The sequence below is a fragment of the Rhododendron vialii genome, chromosome 5a (assembly GCF_030253575.1).
Source record: "Rhododendron vialii isolate Sample 1 chromosome 5a, ASM3025357v1".
Taxonomy (NCBI): Eukaryota; Viridiplantae; Streptophyta; class Magnoliopsida; order Ericales; family Ericaceae; genus Rhododendron; species Rhododendron vialii.
Genome location: NC_080561.1, coordinates 4,226,150 through 4,244,588, shown reverse-complemented (window position 1 = coordinate 4,244,588; position 18,439 = coordinate 4,226,150). Strand labels below are relative to the sequence as shown.

The 18,439-nt window shown below is 40.9% G+C and overlaps 1 protein-coding gene across 1 annotated transcript; it reads left to right on the top strand.

Moving 5' to 3' along the window:
- Window positions 1-15,488: 15,488 nt before the first annotated feature.
- Window positions 15,489-17,600, top strand: LOC131327452 (uncharacterized). Its single transcript, XM_058360619.1, has 3 exons — window positions 15,489-15,512; window positions 16,052-16,538; window positions 17,377-17,600. The coding sequence occupies exons 1-3, from the start codon at window positions 15,489-15,491 to the stop codon at window positions 17,598-17,600; spliced, it is 735 nt and encodes a 244-aa protein (XP_058216602.1).
- Window positions 17,601-18,439: the final 839 nt, after the last annotated feature.

The window sequence follows — 18,439 nt, the reverse complement described above, 5'->3', positions numbered from 1 at the left end:
GAAACACTTATCATATTCTCTTCAAAAAATTAACTTTCACATGATTAGCTCGCCATTCTCAAGACACAATTTGGTTGGTGAAGGTTAACAAGAAAAAGGCTCATGCAAAAGGCACAATGTGGCTTGCAAGGATAAATATTTAAGGAAAAGAAACGAATCGGCTCAATTAGCAAAGATGGCCTATTATCCTCTCCTAGGGGCAATAAAATCAAGTAACGATCCAATTCAAAAGAATAAGATAACAGGCATGTATTAAGTCTCAACACTTGACGACAAAAGATAATGAGATCAACAACGATTAAGCCCTTTTTTTTTATTTTATTTTTATTTTTATTTTTACGACAAACAAAGAATTTATGTGACACCACTCCAAAGAAAGGAAAGGCACTAAAGCTCACATGGGCATAAGTCTCCACCAATCTAGCCATTGAAAGCACTCAAGTCACAACTCACAAGCAGTCAAGGTCCAAGAAACGTGCAATGTAAAGATGCTAAGAGTGTATGCCAGGATAAATTTCTATCGCCAAGTTAGCAAAAAGAACTACCATGCAATATCAATATTCAATTAATGCCCAACAATTCTCAACACTAGCAACCAACAAGTAGATATCGCAATCTCCGAGACTCAAGCAAACAGGATCCAACAAGTATTTTTTTAATTTTCAAATTTTTTTTTTTAACAAGATAAAGAACAAAGTGATTCCTCCCCCCAACTTGAACTATTCAATGTCCGCATTGAAGGTATGAAAAATAAAGATAAGACAGAAACGTAAAAGAGAGGAGAGATATCACCTCGAAAATGAGAGGCTAAGCAGAGAAAATTATAGAAAGAGGGAGACCCCCCAACTTAGATCGAACAACCTGCAAAATGTGAGCCTCCAAGACAGCAAGAAAAATAACTAAAAATAAAAAATAAACAATGCGAGAAATAAAATAAAAGACAAAAAACTCATCCACTTTCTTCACGCGAAAGACATGAGTACTACTTTTCTCCCAGGCTAAAGACTGTGTTTCCCTATTTGTTGGAAGGACAGTATGCATAGGATTCAACGATATCTTGAGAAGTGGTACCATCATCTAATAGGCTGTCACTCCCTCTGGGGCTGCCAGATTCCTTACCCACCACTCCGTTTGTGAAGCAATCTCCACAGAGTTTGGACATTGAAGTCAGATGGTTCGGACAGAATTCTCGCTGCTAACTACGCGCCTGCCGTCAGACCCAACCTCCTAAGTACTACATACATAGCTTCGACTAGGTGGTTATACCAAACCATTATTCTAATTTTTTTTTCTTTTTCCAATTTCCTTTTGTTTTTTTTTTGTTTTTTTTTTTTTTTTGTTTTTTTTTTTTGTTTTTTTTTTTAACAAGAAATAAAAGAACGAGTGTACAAAGATTATTCCCAAAACCCAAGTCAATGATGGGTACCCCTATCGCTAGGAGCCGGGTCCACTTCTTAGTGAAGACAGTGGTACGCGAAAGCTACCCATCAGAACGTAGCCCAACGACTACACAACATGGTCATCCGAATAAACAGGATCGACCAACAATTCATCTGGTTCACCTACTTCTACATATTCCAAAAATGGTTTTAGACGCTGTCCATTAACCTTGAAAATATTACCATTCTTAGGGTCACAAACATCTACCGACCCATTCGGATAAACCTTATGCACAACGTAGGGACCGTCCCACCGGGACCTCAACTTACCAGGAAATAAATGAAGGCGCGAGTTATACAGTAACACTTTCTGACCAACACTAAAGGTTTTGCGCTGAATATTTCTATCATGATATGCTTTAACCTTAGCCTTATAAATACTCGCACTTTCATACGCATCATTCCTAATTTCCTCGAGCTCACACAACTGGAGCTTCCTATGGGCACCCGCCTCAGGTAAACGCGCATTTAGCGTTTTAATGGCCCAATAGGCTTTATGCTCCATCTCAACGGGCAAGTGGCAGGCCTTACCATAAACAAGCCGGTAGGGTGAAGCACCTAACACGGTCTTGTAAGCAGTGCGGTAGGCCCACAAGGTATCAGTCAACCGAAGTGACCAATCCTTCCTATTCGGGTTCACGGTCTTCTCTAGAATCCCCTTAATCTCGCGATTTGCTAGCTCAGCTTGACCGTTGGTTTGAGGGTGATAGGCAGTAGACACCTTGTGAGAGATGCCATACTTGTTCATTAACGCCCCAAAAGACCTATTGCAAAAGTGCGTACCCTGATCAGAGATAATGGCACGTGGCATGCCAAACCTTGACAAAATGTTAGTTCGCAAGAACTCTAGCACGACCTTAGAATCGCTGGTCTTAGTGGGAATTGCCTCAACCCACTTGGAAACGTAATCCACCGCCAGGAGGATGTACTCATAACCGTATGACACCGGAAACGGGCCCATGAAATCAATACCCCAACAATCGAAGACCTCTATCACAAAAATGTTTTGTAGGGGCATCATATTCCGCGGGCCAACCTTGCCTAATTTCTGACAACGGTCACACGACTTACAAAAGACGTATGCATCCTTAAAAAGACTCGGCCAAAAGAAACCACACTCACTGACCTTGGCGGCGGTCTTCTTTGCGGAGAAATGACCTCCGCACGCCTCGGTGTGACAAAACTCTAAAATTCCCCTTTTATCAGTTTCGGGGACACACCGGCGCACTATCTGGTCCGCGCAATACTTGAACACATATGGATCATCATAAATATATTGCCTGACCTCTCTCAAAAATCGCTGCTTCTCAGCTGTGGACCAATGGGGTGGAATTTGCCCAGTCACCAAATAATTGGCGATATCTGCAAACCATGGGCACACATTAGCAGCGAACAACTGCTCGTCAGGGAAAGAATCCACAATGGGGAGATGAGAGGTGGGGTCCTCAAACTCCAGACGAGACAGGTGGTCGGCTACTACATTCTCAACCCCTTTCTTATCCTTAATCACAAGGTGGAATTCTTGCAGCAAAAGAATCCACCGGATAAGGCGAGCCTTCGCATCCTGCTTGGTCATCAAATACTTCAAGGCCGCATGATCGGTATACACCACAATCTGCGAACCCACCAAGTAGGACCGAAACTTGTCCAAGGCAAACACCACCGCGAGCAATTCCTTCTCGGTAGTGGTGTAGTTCATCTGTGCCTCATTTAGCGTCTTGCTCGCGTAATAAACGACGCATGGCTCTTTCCCTCGCCTCTGCCCTAAAACCGCTCCGACTGCATAGTCGGAGGCGTCACACATCAACTCAAATGGCAAACTCCAATCTGGAGGCTGAACAATCGGCGGAGTAGTGAGACTCCGCTTCAATGTCTGAAAAGCCTCCTTACACGCCTCGGACCATACAAAGGGCGTGTCTTTTGACAGTAAATGGCACAACGGCCGGGAGATAGCACTGAATCCCTTAATGAAACGCCTATAGAAACCGGCGTGACCGAGGAAAGATCGAATGTCTTTTACAGACTTTGGAGTGGGAAGATTTGCGATCAAATCAATCTTCGCCTTATCCACCTCAATACCCTTGGATGAGACAATGTGTCCTAACACAATCCCTTGGGTCACCATGAAGTGGCACTTCTCCCAATTAAGCACAAGTTGCTTTTCCTCGCACCGTTGCAAGACCTTTCCTAAGTTCTCGAGGCATTCGTCAAACGAGTCCCCGAAAACTGAAAAGTCATCCATAAACACCTCCACGATCTTCTCTACCATGTCGCTAAAAATTCCCATCATGCACCTTGAAAAGGTTCCGGGAGCATTGCACAAGCCAAAGGGCATGCGACGGTAGGCAAACGTACCATAAGGGCACGTGAAGGTGGTCTTCTCCTGATCCTCCATGGCTATCTCAATCTGATTGTAGCCAGAGTACCCATCCAGGAAGCAATAGAATGCCCGGCCAGCCACCCTCTCCAAAATTTGATCAATGAATGGGAGAGGGAAATGGTCTTTCCGGGTGCTCGCATTGAGCTTCCGGTAATCGATACAAACTCGCCACCCGGTTTGAACACGGGTCGGCACTAGTTCGCCTTCGCCGTTTCTCACGACGGTCACTCCTGCTTTCTTAGGCACCACCTGCACTGGGCTCACCCACTCACTATGGGCTATCGGGTAAATAATACCCGCATCTAAAAGCTTCAGCACCTCAGCCCGAACCACCTCCTTCATATTGGGGTTCAGACGACGCTGAGGTTGCCTAGTAGGCTTCACATCCTCATCTAGAAAAATGCGGTGTGTACACACCGTTGGACTAATACCCTGCAAATCTGCTATTGTCCAGCCTATCGCACCCACGTGCTTTCTCAACATGGTAAGCAACTTAGCCTCTTGATCTTCCTCAAGGGATGAAGAGATCACAACCGGAAAAGTATCATCGCCTTTAAGGAAGGCATACTTAAGTGTGTCCGGCAGAGGCTTTAGCTCTGGTTTAGGTGGCTGGACAGACGATGGGAAAGCTGTAGGAAATGGGGCGCCCAGCGGCTCAAGAACTGGGTTCCAAGCGGCGCCACACACATCCTCCACTGCAAGCATCTCCATTAAACTTCCTACCTCTGGAGAATCTAAAAATGACGCCTCCTCGGCGGTTAAGGTTATCTCCAGAGGATCCTTGTATAACACACTATCGACATGCTCTTGTACCAACGTGTCGATCAAACTCACCTCATATATCTCCTCATCATCCTCAACCCGGCTATCCACGTTGAAAACATTCACCTCCATTTTCAAGTCCCCAAACGACAATTGGACTTGTCCAGTTTTGCAATTCATGACAGCACTAGAGGTGGCTAAAAATGGACGGCCTAGGATGATAGGAGTCTTTTCAAAGACCTCTGGTATTGGGCATGTATCCAGGACAATGAAGTCGACTGGAAAAAGAAACTCGCCCACTTGAATTAGAACATCCTCCACCACCCCCTTTGGAATTCTCACACTCCGGTCAGCCAACTGTAGCGTGACTGAAGTGGCTTTCAAATCGCTTAAGCCAAGTTTCAAGTATACTGAATAGGGGAGCAGGTTGACACTCGCTCCTAAATCTAGTAAAGCCTTATCGAACTTTTGGCCTACAATCGCTATAGGGATGGTGGGACAACCAGGGTCCTTACACTTGGTGGGGATCTCAGTTTGGAGAATGGAGCTCACTTGCTCCGTCAGAAGCACTTTGTCCTGACTCTTGGTTCTCCGCTTCGACGTGCACAGATCCTTCAAGACTTTAGCAAACTGAGGAATTGCGTCAATGGCTTCCATCAAAGAAATAGGAAACTGAACTTTCTTGAATAATTCAAGCATTTGAAAGTTCACATTGACCTTAGGCTTCGCCACCAAGCGATTTGGATATGGAGCGACGGGTGGTGTTGGAGTCGTGGGGGCCGCAGTTGCAGGCACCACCACTTCAGGAGATTCCGCCTCTTTCTCTACTTCAGGAACACTTCCCAAGTTTGGAATGATTTCTGGAATAGCTACCGGCACCGAGGGTGGCACCGATTTCTGCTTTGGGGGCAAATCTTTGTCAATCACCTTCCCACTTCTGAGAGTGGTGATCGCTTTAGCATCTTCCAGACTGAGATTCGGATTACTTGGGCCAGAAGAATCGCCCACATAATGGGTACCAGCGGCATTGACTAAAGGTTGAGAAGGAAACTTTCCCTTCTCCTGTTGGATTTGTCCAACTGCCGCCGTCAACTGGGTCAATTGGGTCCTAATGTCACCAATTGCCTGTTTGGTTTGTTCAGTGAAGCTTAACTGAGACTGCATGAGAGCTTTCATCATCTCATCAGTCTGTTTATCCCGCGGGGGATGGTTTATGCCTGGGGGTGGTCCAAAAGATGAAGGACCGAACCCCTGCTGCTGCTGAGGTGGGTAACGAAATTGGGTCATTTGGCCTTGAGGAGGCCGGAATTGCTGAACTTGTGGCTGAGGTGGTGCTTGGGGTTGCACCGGGGCTTTTTGATCCCTCCAACTCAAAAGTGGGTTTTGGGCCCACCCTGGATTGTAGGTATTTGAATAAGGATCCCAACGCTGGTTAAGTGCGTTCACCTCAGCCTGGTTACTATGGTATGCGTCTTTGACAATGGGAAATGCGGGGCAAGCAGTGACAAGATGCCCCGGACACTCACATAACGCACACACCTCTTCGACTTTCACCTCATTCGCCTGATGGACTTGCTTAAGCTTCAAGTCCTCTAATTGTTTAGCCATCTTGTCCAGCTGAGACTGGACATTGTGCTCTCGCACACTAGAAGGAAAAATGCCAGACCCACTGGGTCCCTGTGTAGCCATGGCCCTATCACCGAGGTCGGAAGGTTCCCAACTTCGGTGCTTCTCGGCCAACTCTTCGAGAAAGTCCCACGCATCGTCCGGGGACTTATCTAGAAAATCCTCCTCTTTACAGAGGTACTCCATTTGTTGGACCGTAGCAACATTCAAGCCCAAATAGAAAAATGACACCAACTGGTGTTTCATGAAACCATGATGTGGTAAGGACAACAACAAGTCCTTGAACCGCTCCCAGCACCTTAAAAATGACTCGCCCTCTTTCTGCTTATACGATTGGATTTGGCGAGTCAGGTACTTCGATTTACTTTCCGAGAAATATTTCTTGTAGAATAAATCTCGGACAGCAGCCCACGTCGTGAGAGATTGTGGCTTCTGCATCCGCAGCCACTTATCTGCATTGTCCCTGAGCGAGGCTGGGAAAAGCTTAAGGCAAGCATTCTCCCACTGAGTAGTGGTGGCCAGGGTGCGCACCAAGCCCTCGAAATGACGGACGTGCTCATACGGATCCTCATTCTCCTTCCCATGAAACAAGGGAAGGGCATTATGTGTACCAGGTTTAATGGTGAAAGCATTACGTGCTTCCACCGTCTCGGTTGGTAAAACTATTGGACTGAGAGGAGTGGTCCTCTCAGGATGCATGTGTGCACGCATCGACATCGGTGGCTCTGCTATTGGTGGCTCAATTATTAAATCAACAAAAAGAGCACCGATATCAAAAGAATCACCACTAAAAGACTCTCCCTCCACGATTACTTTCGGCTCTCTCTCAATGGCTACGAGACGCCTGGTATTGTCTCGGTAGTACTTAGGCTTTAGTGGTGATTGCGTTCCTACAATGGAGGATTGCGCACCTCTACCTATGATGGCTCAAACAAAATTAAAAAGAAAAAATAAAAATAAAAAATAAAACTAACTACCCGAATTCTTTAACACACGTTACCGTCCCCGGCAACGGCGCCAAAAATGCTTGATCGATTTCCTAGTCCTAAATTAATGGGTTGCCCCAAGCGTAGGGCGGAGATCGACGCAGCATAATATCCGGTAAGTCCGGAGTCGAATCCACAGAGACGGTGATGTGTGCTGACTAAAAATTCGAGTTGTAGAATTAAAATTAGCTCTTAGGTAGCTACCCCTTGTTGTTTTGTTTGAGATTAACTAAAACTTAAGAAAAATAACTTTTCTTTTCAAATAATTAAAAAGAGGTACAGTCGTAGGGTTCATAGCACTCGTAACCAGTCCAGATCAACCTGCTCAATTTGGTATTCTTAAAAATGTTCAATTTTGGATTGAAAAGATACCCCGCAAGATGCGAAACCTTAGGGTCGCCGTATACCCATGCGCAGCGGATAATGGGTTTTGGACCCCCATTCCCCCGTTCACAAGGGCTCCGACAATGCCCAGATTTGTCCGCGGGAAGTATTTTTCCAATCTTAAATCATTTTTACATTGTTTGATAAAAAGAGCAGTACCCGAACTGATCACGGCGTGCTAATCACCCCGCGACCCTACCTATATCACTACTCACTAATCATTATGTGATAAACAAAAGAAACCCTAAATTGAAACATGATTCTATTACGCAAGATGAAAAATAAACAAAAAAAATAACAACTAATTAAATACCAATGAATAACTTTAATAAAGAACAGAAATCAATACGAGTTACCGGTGTGCGGAGATCTGAACAAAACTTAAAAGAGAAAAACAAAGCTTCGAAGAAATCAATACTGTAAAATAAAGGTCGGAGTGTGTACTGAAAATACAGTGGGAGAAATTGCAGCCCTGTTCTTTCTTTAACCCTCGATCGCTGCTTGTGTTTTTCTTTGACAACGCCAAAAATGCTTGATCGATTTCCTAGTCCTAAATTAATGGGTTGCCCCAAGCGTAGGGCGGAGATCGACGCAGCATAATATCCGGTAAGTCCGGAGTCGAATCCACAGAGACGGTGATGTGTGCTGACTAAAAATTCGAGTTGTAGAATTAAAATTAGCTCTTAGGTAGCTACCCCTTGTTGTTTTGTTTGAGATTAACTAAAACTTAAGAAAAATAACTTTTCTTTTCAAATAATTAAAAAGAGGTACAGTCGTAGGGTTCATAGCACTCGTAACCAGTCCAGATCAACCTGCTCAATTTGGTATTCTTAAAAATGTTCAATTTTGGATTGAAAAGATACCCCGCAAGATGCGAAACCTTAGGGTCGCCGTATACCCATGCGCAGCGGATAATGGGTTTTGGACCCCCATTCCCCCGTTCACAAGGGCTCCGACAATGCCCAGATTTGTCCGCGGGAAGTATTTTTCCAATCTTAAATCATTTTTACATTGTTTGATAAAAAGAGCAGTACCCGAACTGATCACGGCGTGCTAATCACCCCGCGACCCTACCTATATCACTACTCACTAATCATTATGTGATAAACAAAAGAAACCCTAAATTGAAACATGATTCTATTACGCAAGATGAAAAATAAACAAAAAAAATAACAACTAATTAAATACCAATGAATAACTTTAATAAAGAACAGAAATCAATACGAGTTACCGGTGTGCGGAGATCTGAACAAAACTTAAAAGAGAAAAACAAAGCTTCGAAGAAATCAATACTGTAAAATAAAGGTCGGAGTGTGTACTGAAAATACAGTGGGAGAAATTGCAGCCCTGTTCTTTCTTTAACCCTCGATCGCTGCTTGTGTTTTTCTCTGACAACCCTCCGTTCTTTTTTTTCTCGCAGCTCTCTGTCCTCCCTTTTATATTTTTTTCCGCTGACAGCCGCCCTTTTTTTTCAAAAGCTGCTGCTGCCGATTTTTTCCAAAAGCTAAAGCTGCTGCCGAAATAAAATCCTAACCAAAGAAAATGGCACTCGGCAGTCCCTTTCTTCATTCTTTTCCGCCGCCTTGTTCTTTGATTTCGGCAGCCCCCAAATCTTCTCCTTTCATATGTGGGCATGTGTGTATATATATATATATATATTAAGCCAACAACCCTTCTCTCCTTTTTTAATTCTAATTCCAAGTCGGGGCCACACTTCACTGACCGACCTAATTCCCAATTGATCCAAAAGCCATTATTATCCTATGTAGTCATGCCCATGGACTACTTAAGTTCATAGCAAAATTCTTGACTCTGTATTGACCTTCAAACGGACCACCTCCAATCACCATATAATATTTTAATTTCGCACTTCTTGCACTAAATCCTCCAAATACCTACAATACACAAATTAAGCATTAAACTTTAAATAATAACATAAATGAGACGTAACAAAGATAAATTAGGAGGCGCTAATGTGAACATTTACGCGCCTATCAATACAGAACGGCCATGAGAATCCAGCAAGCAGCTTCCCAATCAACAGCATGCTCGGTATTTTTGGTTCCCCAGTATATGGCTCCGACATGAACGATGATGCGCAGTCCAAACATCACAAAGTTATACCAGCAACATATGGCGCCTTTCATTTCTCCTTGAAACCTGTAAATGCACGAGCCAAAACCGTGGAACACAAACAGATTTGTAAATAGAAGATCATTGAGTAATCGAAGAGGAAGAGGCTGAAAAAATTAAGACAACAACATACCCTTTGCTATCTTCGGGTGCACCGGCAGTGGTCTATATAGAGAAATAGTGTGACAGAGACGTATAGTTGGGCAAGAAATAGAAAACTGTTAGGCAAGAGGGGGGCCCCCGAGATTTGAGAGAACATAAATAGATTCATTGTCGCAGTATTCTAGAATATTAGCATCCAGTTCACAACAATTAAGAGGCAAGACATGAAAGCAACTTTTTTTATATTTTGAAACTTTTGTTCTTTGGTGCATGGTTTTTTTGTCAAAATTTTATGTTTTCCACTTTTCCTCAATTGTCGAGCGAAATTTAAAATGTAAAAAAAGAATATGGTTTAAATTGGAAATTAGTGCAATTACACGAACAACAAAAAATCAAAATAAAAATCGAGTATTTAATTTAACCATCTGTAATTAAAATTTCCCAACTAAAACATTTTTTTTTTCCTGTTTCTTCCATTCAAAAAGAAACGAAGAAAGCATAATATTGAAAATTGGAAAATAGTTCGTATGGCTGAAAATGTAATCTAACAAGGTTGCTGTTCAAAAAAAAAAAAAATCTAACAAGGCTGTAAGCTGGTCTAAATATTTGGGTTATGAAAAAAAAAGGGCTCATATGGATTTGTTGTTTTTCCAGGTGAAAATCAATCGCCGAATATACTTAGCAGTGGCAACAAGAAATTAAAGATTTTCAAATCGGGCCCATTTGATTACCAAAGCTTAATTGAGGCATGTAATATTTATAGGCCTATTTTACCTTTCGAACAAGTGTCCTTACTTTATTTAAGGATGCTACCGAAAAGTGAGAAAAGTTATTCGCATAAAGACTCGTGAAAAATGATTCCCCTAACGTACGTGATCCACCGAATTAGGACTAATTGTTACGTGATTGAACAATTCAGTCGCATCCCTAATTTCCAGGACTCCAAATACATCCCCTAAAAAGAGGACGGTTTCAAGCGAACTACGTAAACTTTGTAGTTTGGTATTTTCTTAGTTAGATCCTGAGAAAGGACGTGATGAGAAACAAATCTCACAATTTTTTTTACTCTTACCAATTCCTTCTTTCTTTACTTACCAAATCACTCAATACAAAGGGACAATTTTTTTTACTCTTACCAATTCCTGCTTCTGCATTGGTATCCGGTGCAATGTAATTAATGTGCATTACAAACAGCCCGTCTTGGACCAGGATTGCACACACATCCACCAAGGCACCAACCGTTACGTGCCCATCAAAGAGCCAAAAAAAATTGCAATCAGTAGTAGTAGCATTGTACCGTTGTAGCATGTCCAAAATCCTTTACCGTGTGGCCTCCATATGAGGTTGAGGACATACAGAACGGCCATGAGAATCTAGCAACCAACTTCCCAATTAACAGCATGCTCGGTATTTTTGGTTCCCCAGTATATACCTCCCACGTGAAGGATGATGAGCAGTCCAAACATCACAAAAGTTATACCAGCAACATATGGCGTGCCTTTCATTTCTCCTTGAAACCTGTAAACGCATGAGCCAAAACCGTCGAACACAAACAGATTTGTAAATAGAAGATCACTGAGTAATCGAAAAGGAAGAGGCTGAAAAAATTAAGACAACAACGTACCCTTTGCTACCTTTCGGTGTACCGGCAGCGGTCTATATAGAGAAATAGAGTGAGGCTGAAAAAATTAAGATAACAACGTACCCTTTGCTACCTTCGGGTGTACCGGCAGTAGTCTATATGGAGAAATAGAGTGAGAGAGACGTATAATAGTTGAGCGAGAAATAAGAAACTGTTAGGCAAGAGGGGGGGCCCCGAGATTTGAGAGAACATAAATAGATTCATTGTTGCAGTATTCTAGAATACTAGCATCCAGTTCACAACAATTACCAAGCAAAGACATGAAAGCAACTTTTTTATATTTTGAAAGTTTTGTTCTTTGGTGGTTTTTTTGATCTTTTTGTCAAAAAAATTTACGTTTTCCACTCTTCCTCAATTGTCGAGCGAAATTTAAATAGTAAAAAAAGAATATGGTTTAAAATGCAAATTAGTGCAATTACACGAACAACAAAAAATCAAAATAAAAAATTGAGTATTTAATTTAACCATCTGTAATTAAAATTTCCCAACTAAAACATTTTTTTCCTGTTTCTTCCATTCAAAAAGAAATGAAGAAAGCATAATATTGAAAATTGGAAAATAGTTAGTATGGCTGAAAATGTAATCTAACAAGGTTGCGGTTCAAAAATAAAATAAAAAATCTAACAAGGCTGTAAGCTGGTCTGAATACTTGGGTTATGTCTGGGAACTAGGCTCATATGGAATTTTTATTTACCTAGGTGAAAATCAATCGCCGAATATACTTAGCAGTGGCAACAAGAAACTGAAGATTTTCAAATCGGGCCCATTTGATTACCAAAGCATAATTGACGCATGCAATTTATAGGCCTATTTTACCTTTCGAACAAGTGATCTTACTTTTTTTAAGGGGATATTACTGAAAGTGAGGAAAGTTATTCGCACAAAGACTCGTGAAAAATGATTCCCCAAATGTACTTGATCCACTGAATTAGGACTAATCGTTACGTGATTGAACAATTCAATCGCATTCCTAATTTCCAGGAGTCCAAATACACAGGCCCCCTAAAAAGAGGGCGGTTTCAAGCGAACTACGTACACTTTGTAGTTTGGCATTTTCTTAGTTGGATCCTAAGAAAGGATGTGATGAGAAACAAATTTTTTATTTTTATTTTTTTATTTGTGAGAAACTCTACCAATTCCTTTTTCTTTACTTACCAAATCACTCAATCCAAGAGGACAGTTAAACCAAAGGGCTTTTTTTTCCTTTTACCGATCGTCTATATATAAGTGTCTCGTCATCTTTATTTGATAAATCCCCAAAAAATATTTTTTTTAATCTTGAAAAGGGAGAACTATGGTTACAGATTATTAAAAGGGGGAAAATTGAACTTGAGGAGTGATTTGTTCTAAAATTAGGACTACATCTCTCTGTCTTTCACTTTCAAGCCTTTTATTATTCACCTATTGAAATGCATTGCAATTAATTTGACCAAATGTTGCTACTTACCTTAGATAAAAAATAAAATAAATTGGTCTAGGGTGCACTATAGCATGTTTGTAACCTATCTCACTATCAAAAGTGAGGGGATTTTTTACAGATAGTATAGCTCCGTTAGTTTTCGCATCTAAGTTAGATTAGTAGGTTATAATTATTTTGATTACCCACTAAATTAAAAAACTTCAAATAAGTTGGAAACGTGTTTGGTGCAACTTTTTATAAGCACCAGTAAAAGTTAAAAAGTAGAATAGATTATTACCATGTAGATGTCTAGATCAATCTCAATAACATGGTAGCCCTTTTTTTTTTTTTGAACAGCAATGGTAGCCGTCTTGAATTTAGTTCATAATAAAATTTATTTTTACATCTTTAAATGAACAAATAAAGTTACAAATTGAAACTTAAAATAATTAAATTGTTCTGATGAAATAAGCTCAGAAAACTAAATATGTAATTATTCACATTTAATACCAAATACTCCCTTCGTCCCTTTTTTTGTGTCCAGTATTCCATTTTGGGCTGTCCCTTTATAAGTGTCCATTTTGTAAAGTTAGGGGGGTAAAAATTGGTGCATTGTCTATTTTGTCCCTAAAAGTAGATTTCATTTTGAAAAATTAGTGAGTAAAAGTGTAATGATGATGGGTAAGTAGGGAAAGTGGAGGAAAAAGTTGATATGAAAGGTGTAATGATGATGTCTTTTTAATAAGTTTGAGTTACGAAGCAGGACACTTAAAAAGGGACGGAGGGAGTACCATTTATGAACTTTTTTAAGCAAATAAACCTATAATAGATATTAAACTAAAAGTGCTAGAAAACGGGGCCTATTTTATCTTTTGAACAAGTGTCCATACTTTCGTGGATCTCTATCCACCGAATTAGGACTAATCGTTACGTGATTGAACAATTCAATCGCATTCCTTATTTTGGGTACTAAAAATAGTTATTTCTCCTTCCACTATATATGTATTCCAACCCTGTCATTTTCCCAATAGTTCTGTTCTTGAATCAATCACTTCATCTTCATGATTGAAATAGAAGTGCTTTCTCTCCCTCTCTTTCTCTCCGAGGATTGTGCATCACAAATGTATAATTGCCATCTGCTACGATCCACTATGCACCCAATCCACCCTTTTGTGTTTTTGGCCACATGTAAGTGCAATGTGCTTGGAATCCTAGGTTCACACTGGATCATACTAGATGGCATTATACAAGATTCATACTGTCCATTGTTTGCATTTTTACAGTAGTTTAGGTCTTTTCATCTCTATTATTTGAGAAGTGGAGTGTTCTAAAAAAAATCAAACTTTCGATCGTTCTAATAGAGACATCAGTTTTTCCGGCATATATATACCAACAAATGTCAACTCCTGGTTCCTCATTGGAACTTATTGCCCAGTTATTATCTACCCGTTTTTGAAGTATAGCTCGCCCACCCATCAATACCTTTTTTCTTTATCCCTCACAACAGGGAATCAATCTCTTGACCTTCTTCCAGCATTGGTGTTTCGGCAACTAAGTTTTGAGTTAGTTGCCAATTATTTTTAATCTTCTTGCGACAAAATATGTTTTGGTCGCCTAAGTATTTAGTTTCAGCGACGACATTTTTTGTTGGCTGCCTAAGTGTTAGATTTCAGCGGCTAAATATTTCATTAGTAGCGGTATTTGGTCGCCAAATGTGTAATAGCGGTCCCAGTTGTGAGGGATAAAGAAAGAAGGTATTGATGGGTGGGCAAGCTATACTTTAAGAACTGGTAGATAATAACTGGGCAATAAGTTCCAATGAGAAATCAGGAGTTGACATTTGTCGGTATATAGATGTCGGAAATACTGATGTCGCTGCTAGAATGATCGGAAGTTTGATTTTTTTTAGAACACTCCACTTCTTAGATAATAGAAATTAAAAGAACTCAGCTACTGTAAAAACGCAGATCTGTTTTGGTCGCTTAAGTATTTAGTTTCAGCAACGACATTTTCTGTTGGTTGCCTAAGTGTTAGATTTCAGCAACTAAAATATTTCATTAGTCGCGGTATTTTGTCGCCGAACGTGTAATTTCTTGTAGTGACGTTATTATTGCAAGTAGTATTTCTGTTATTGAATCACTTCCCTTAAATATATTTGCAACTCTTATTCCATGACTTGTGTATGTGCTCATATACCAACTTTAGGCGGGTGCTTGGTCTACAAGTTCCACGCCCTGAAGTGATACACTTTGCTAAAGAAGTTGAATTAACTTTCTAGGGTTTTGCTGCAACCTTTTTGTTCGTACTTGTAATGTTTACAATCGTCTTTCCAAAGTGCTATAACTCGTATCACTTTGTTTATATTACTTGGAGGTACCTCGGAATTAAAATTAGATAGTTCTATCTCCTATCAAGGAATAGTAGTTGACACACGACTAGAAAATTAAGGAAATTACTAACGGCAAAGAGTCCCTTTAAATGGTAAAACGAGATCGTTTGATTTAGTTTGTATTTCAAAAAACGGAAAGTGTAATTTTTGCCGAACGCCGAAGTAGTTCTGATAAAAATGATCTAATTTTACGAGAATCTTTTCTAGATCTTCTTTCTCCAAACATGTGACTTGCAGAAGGAGTAAATGACCGTGAAAATGAAAGAGAAAGTAATGAAGTAAGGGAGCAATGCACTCTTGCAATAAATTGTGGGTTCCATCGTTTCTATAGTTACTTCTTAAACGGTGAGGTCTTCACTATACACCGGAGCCTCTTACTTCATTTTTCTTGGTAAATTGTACAGATACCACTCTTTGGCTCTACCGATGAATTATTTAGTAATAGGTCTTTCACAACGAGATCTACCTATATAATCAAATTAGTTCTTTGGTTGTTGAGACGAACTCAAACTTCGCTAGGTTTCGCGTTCTTTATACTAATTTTCTTTTTTGACGAGCAAGAGAATCGCAAAAAGTGTAACAGAAGGGTAGAAAGAGCGCACTTTTGCGGCAATTCTCTTAAGAAAAAGAGGTGTACATATTAAAGAAAAGTCATCGAACAGCTAAAATACTACTTGCAATAATGAATATTCCTTTTTACTCTACTCTCTCTCTCTCTCTCTCTCTCTCTCTCTCTCTCTCTCTCTCTCTCTATAGAATTCAAACAGGCATGGTGGCAGAGGGTTGTTTGCTGGTGGCGATGTGTGCAGGTTGCAGGAGCAAGGGTTCGTGGATCTGGCGGTCATTGGCGGTTCAGGTGTTGGAGTCGTTGGTGGCAGATGGGGGCTGTGTTGGGCGGCGGCATCATGGTGGCAGCGGCGGTGGCGATTGGGGCACATGGTGGCTTTTGGGTCAGCAACAGGGAGGCGGCAGTGATGGATCGGCAACAAGGGGGCAGCGATGTAACGGAGCAAGGCGGCAGCAGTGCAATGTGGAGGCAACGAGGGTGGTTTCTCAGGCGGCAGCTCTCTCGTCATGGCAGCATGGCGGCAGCATTTCAGCTGCGCACAGCAGCGACAACAGATCGACTGGCATGGGAGGGGCTTCTTTGCCGCTTTGGGGCAGCAATAGGGGCTGGTTCTCAGGGTTCCGATAGCGGTGATGGAGCGTCTTCATTGTTTGGCGGCTGTTTTGGGTGCCTTTGGCAGATTGGGTGGGTTTTTTCTGGCTGGTTTACGGCTCAGGCAATGGGGAGAGGTAATGCTCGGAAGATATCGGTAGACAAATTTTGACTTATGGAGAGAGGTAATGCTCGGAAGATAAGGTTGTCCTAGCAGTATGCATCTATGCATAATGATCTCTTATTGTGTTTTTTGTATGCATATTTATTGCATCTAATGGATTATATAAGCAAGTATTGTGAAAGAAAAATCCGTGTAATTTTTTTTTCTAGATGCTCTATTTTATGTCTAAATGATATATGATTTGTTGGCATATGCTCTTTCTAGCCTTCTGTGGTTTGAAAGATACCCTCGTCTGCCATGCTAGACTATGTACTAGTCCCACATTCTTTTACTAGCTTAAAAATGATGTCGAAAGGTTGTTCCTTGGAGCAAGACAATGCATTCTAGTTTCCACACTATTTGGCAGGACTTTCTTAATTATTTGGTTTTGTTCTTTGTAATGTCTCATAAAACAACCCGGAGCTATTGTACCTTAGGAAAGCCTCTTCATGTTGGACCACAGTTTGGCACTTGTGGTGAACCATGTGCCTGTTTCCTCATATTGGAATGAACCATGTTTCAGGTAAGTAACATAGATTTGGAGGATCTGCTGATCAAAAGCAAACAGAAAATTCGGTGGATCTATTTTTCTCGGTTCCTCCGTCTCCATAATCGGACATTGGATTAGTTTTATTTCCACCTTGCTGACCGAGGATAGGCCAAATGCGTGTTTTTTTCTTGTTAATCGTGCAGTGTGTTTATCACTTCTGTACGGATATAGTAGTTTAGGAAAAAGGAATCTATACAAGAGTAGACTTAATTCTCTTTGACCTTTAGAAAAGTTTTCTTACTTCATATCGTTTATGTTTTAGGAAACCTCTGGAGCATTTCTTGGGGGCTGTGGACGAAGTTTCAGCTAAGGGTATTGCTTCCATTGCTCAAAAGCTTATTTCTTCCCCCCTTACGATGGCATCTCACGGAGACGATAGTTACCTGTTTCACAAGTTTTGTGACTAGTATCCTCAGTATTTTTTGGTGGAACTTTTCCCTAACTCAACGTTTTGAATCTAAATTTCAGCTACTCTTAATTGAATAACGTGTCGAATTCCTTTATTCAAAATCCACATTTTGAACACTAGGAAATCTGTTAATTTTTGTTTCAGTAGGTGAGATCTTCAACCTTTAGGTTAAGTAACAAATAATCCAAGATCAATAATTTGGCTTTTCATTTTTGTTCTGGGCTTGACATAGATGGTTTTTGATAAGCAGGCAGTCAAAGAATGCAAGCAGCACCGATTAACTTCTACTCCTCACTCTCCATCCTCTGGGGATGCAGTTTTGATTACAAAACCCGATTTAGAAGGCTACCGTAGCTCTGGTGATGAAGATCACAAAAAGTATGGAAAAACAAGAATACAGAGAGAGAATCAAGAGAGAGAAACATATTGATGTTTATTTCTTTTCCTTGAACTGATTACAGGACTGAGATCGTGCTTTATACCCAGCACTCTCTCTCTCTAACAGAATCTGTTACAAAACTAATTATACTCTGCAAATTGTAGCCAACTAATTACACAAAACTCGATTAACTAACCGCTAAACAAGATTAACTAACAGCTAAGTATACTTGGAAATTTAACTACCTAACTAACTAATGTGATTGCTTGACAGCCCCCTGCAAACTCATGGGAGTTGGCTGGACCATGAGTTTGGCCTTCAAGAACTGAAACCTTTCCACAGATAGAGATTTAGTAAAAATGTCAGCGATTTGAGCCAAAGTACCAATATGATGCACTGAAATGTGTTTACTCAGAACTTTCTCTCGGATGAAATGATAGTCAACCTCGACATGCTTGGTTCTTGCATGGAAAATAGGGTTAGAGGCCAGTGCAATAGCAGACTGATTGTCGCACCAAATCAAATGAGGCAAAGTAG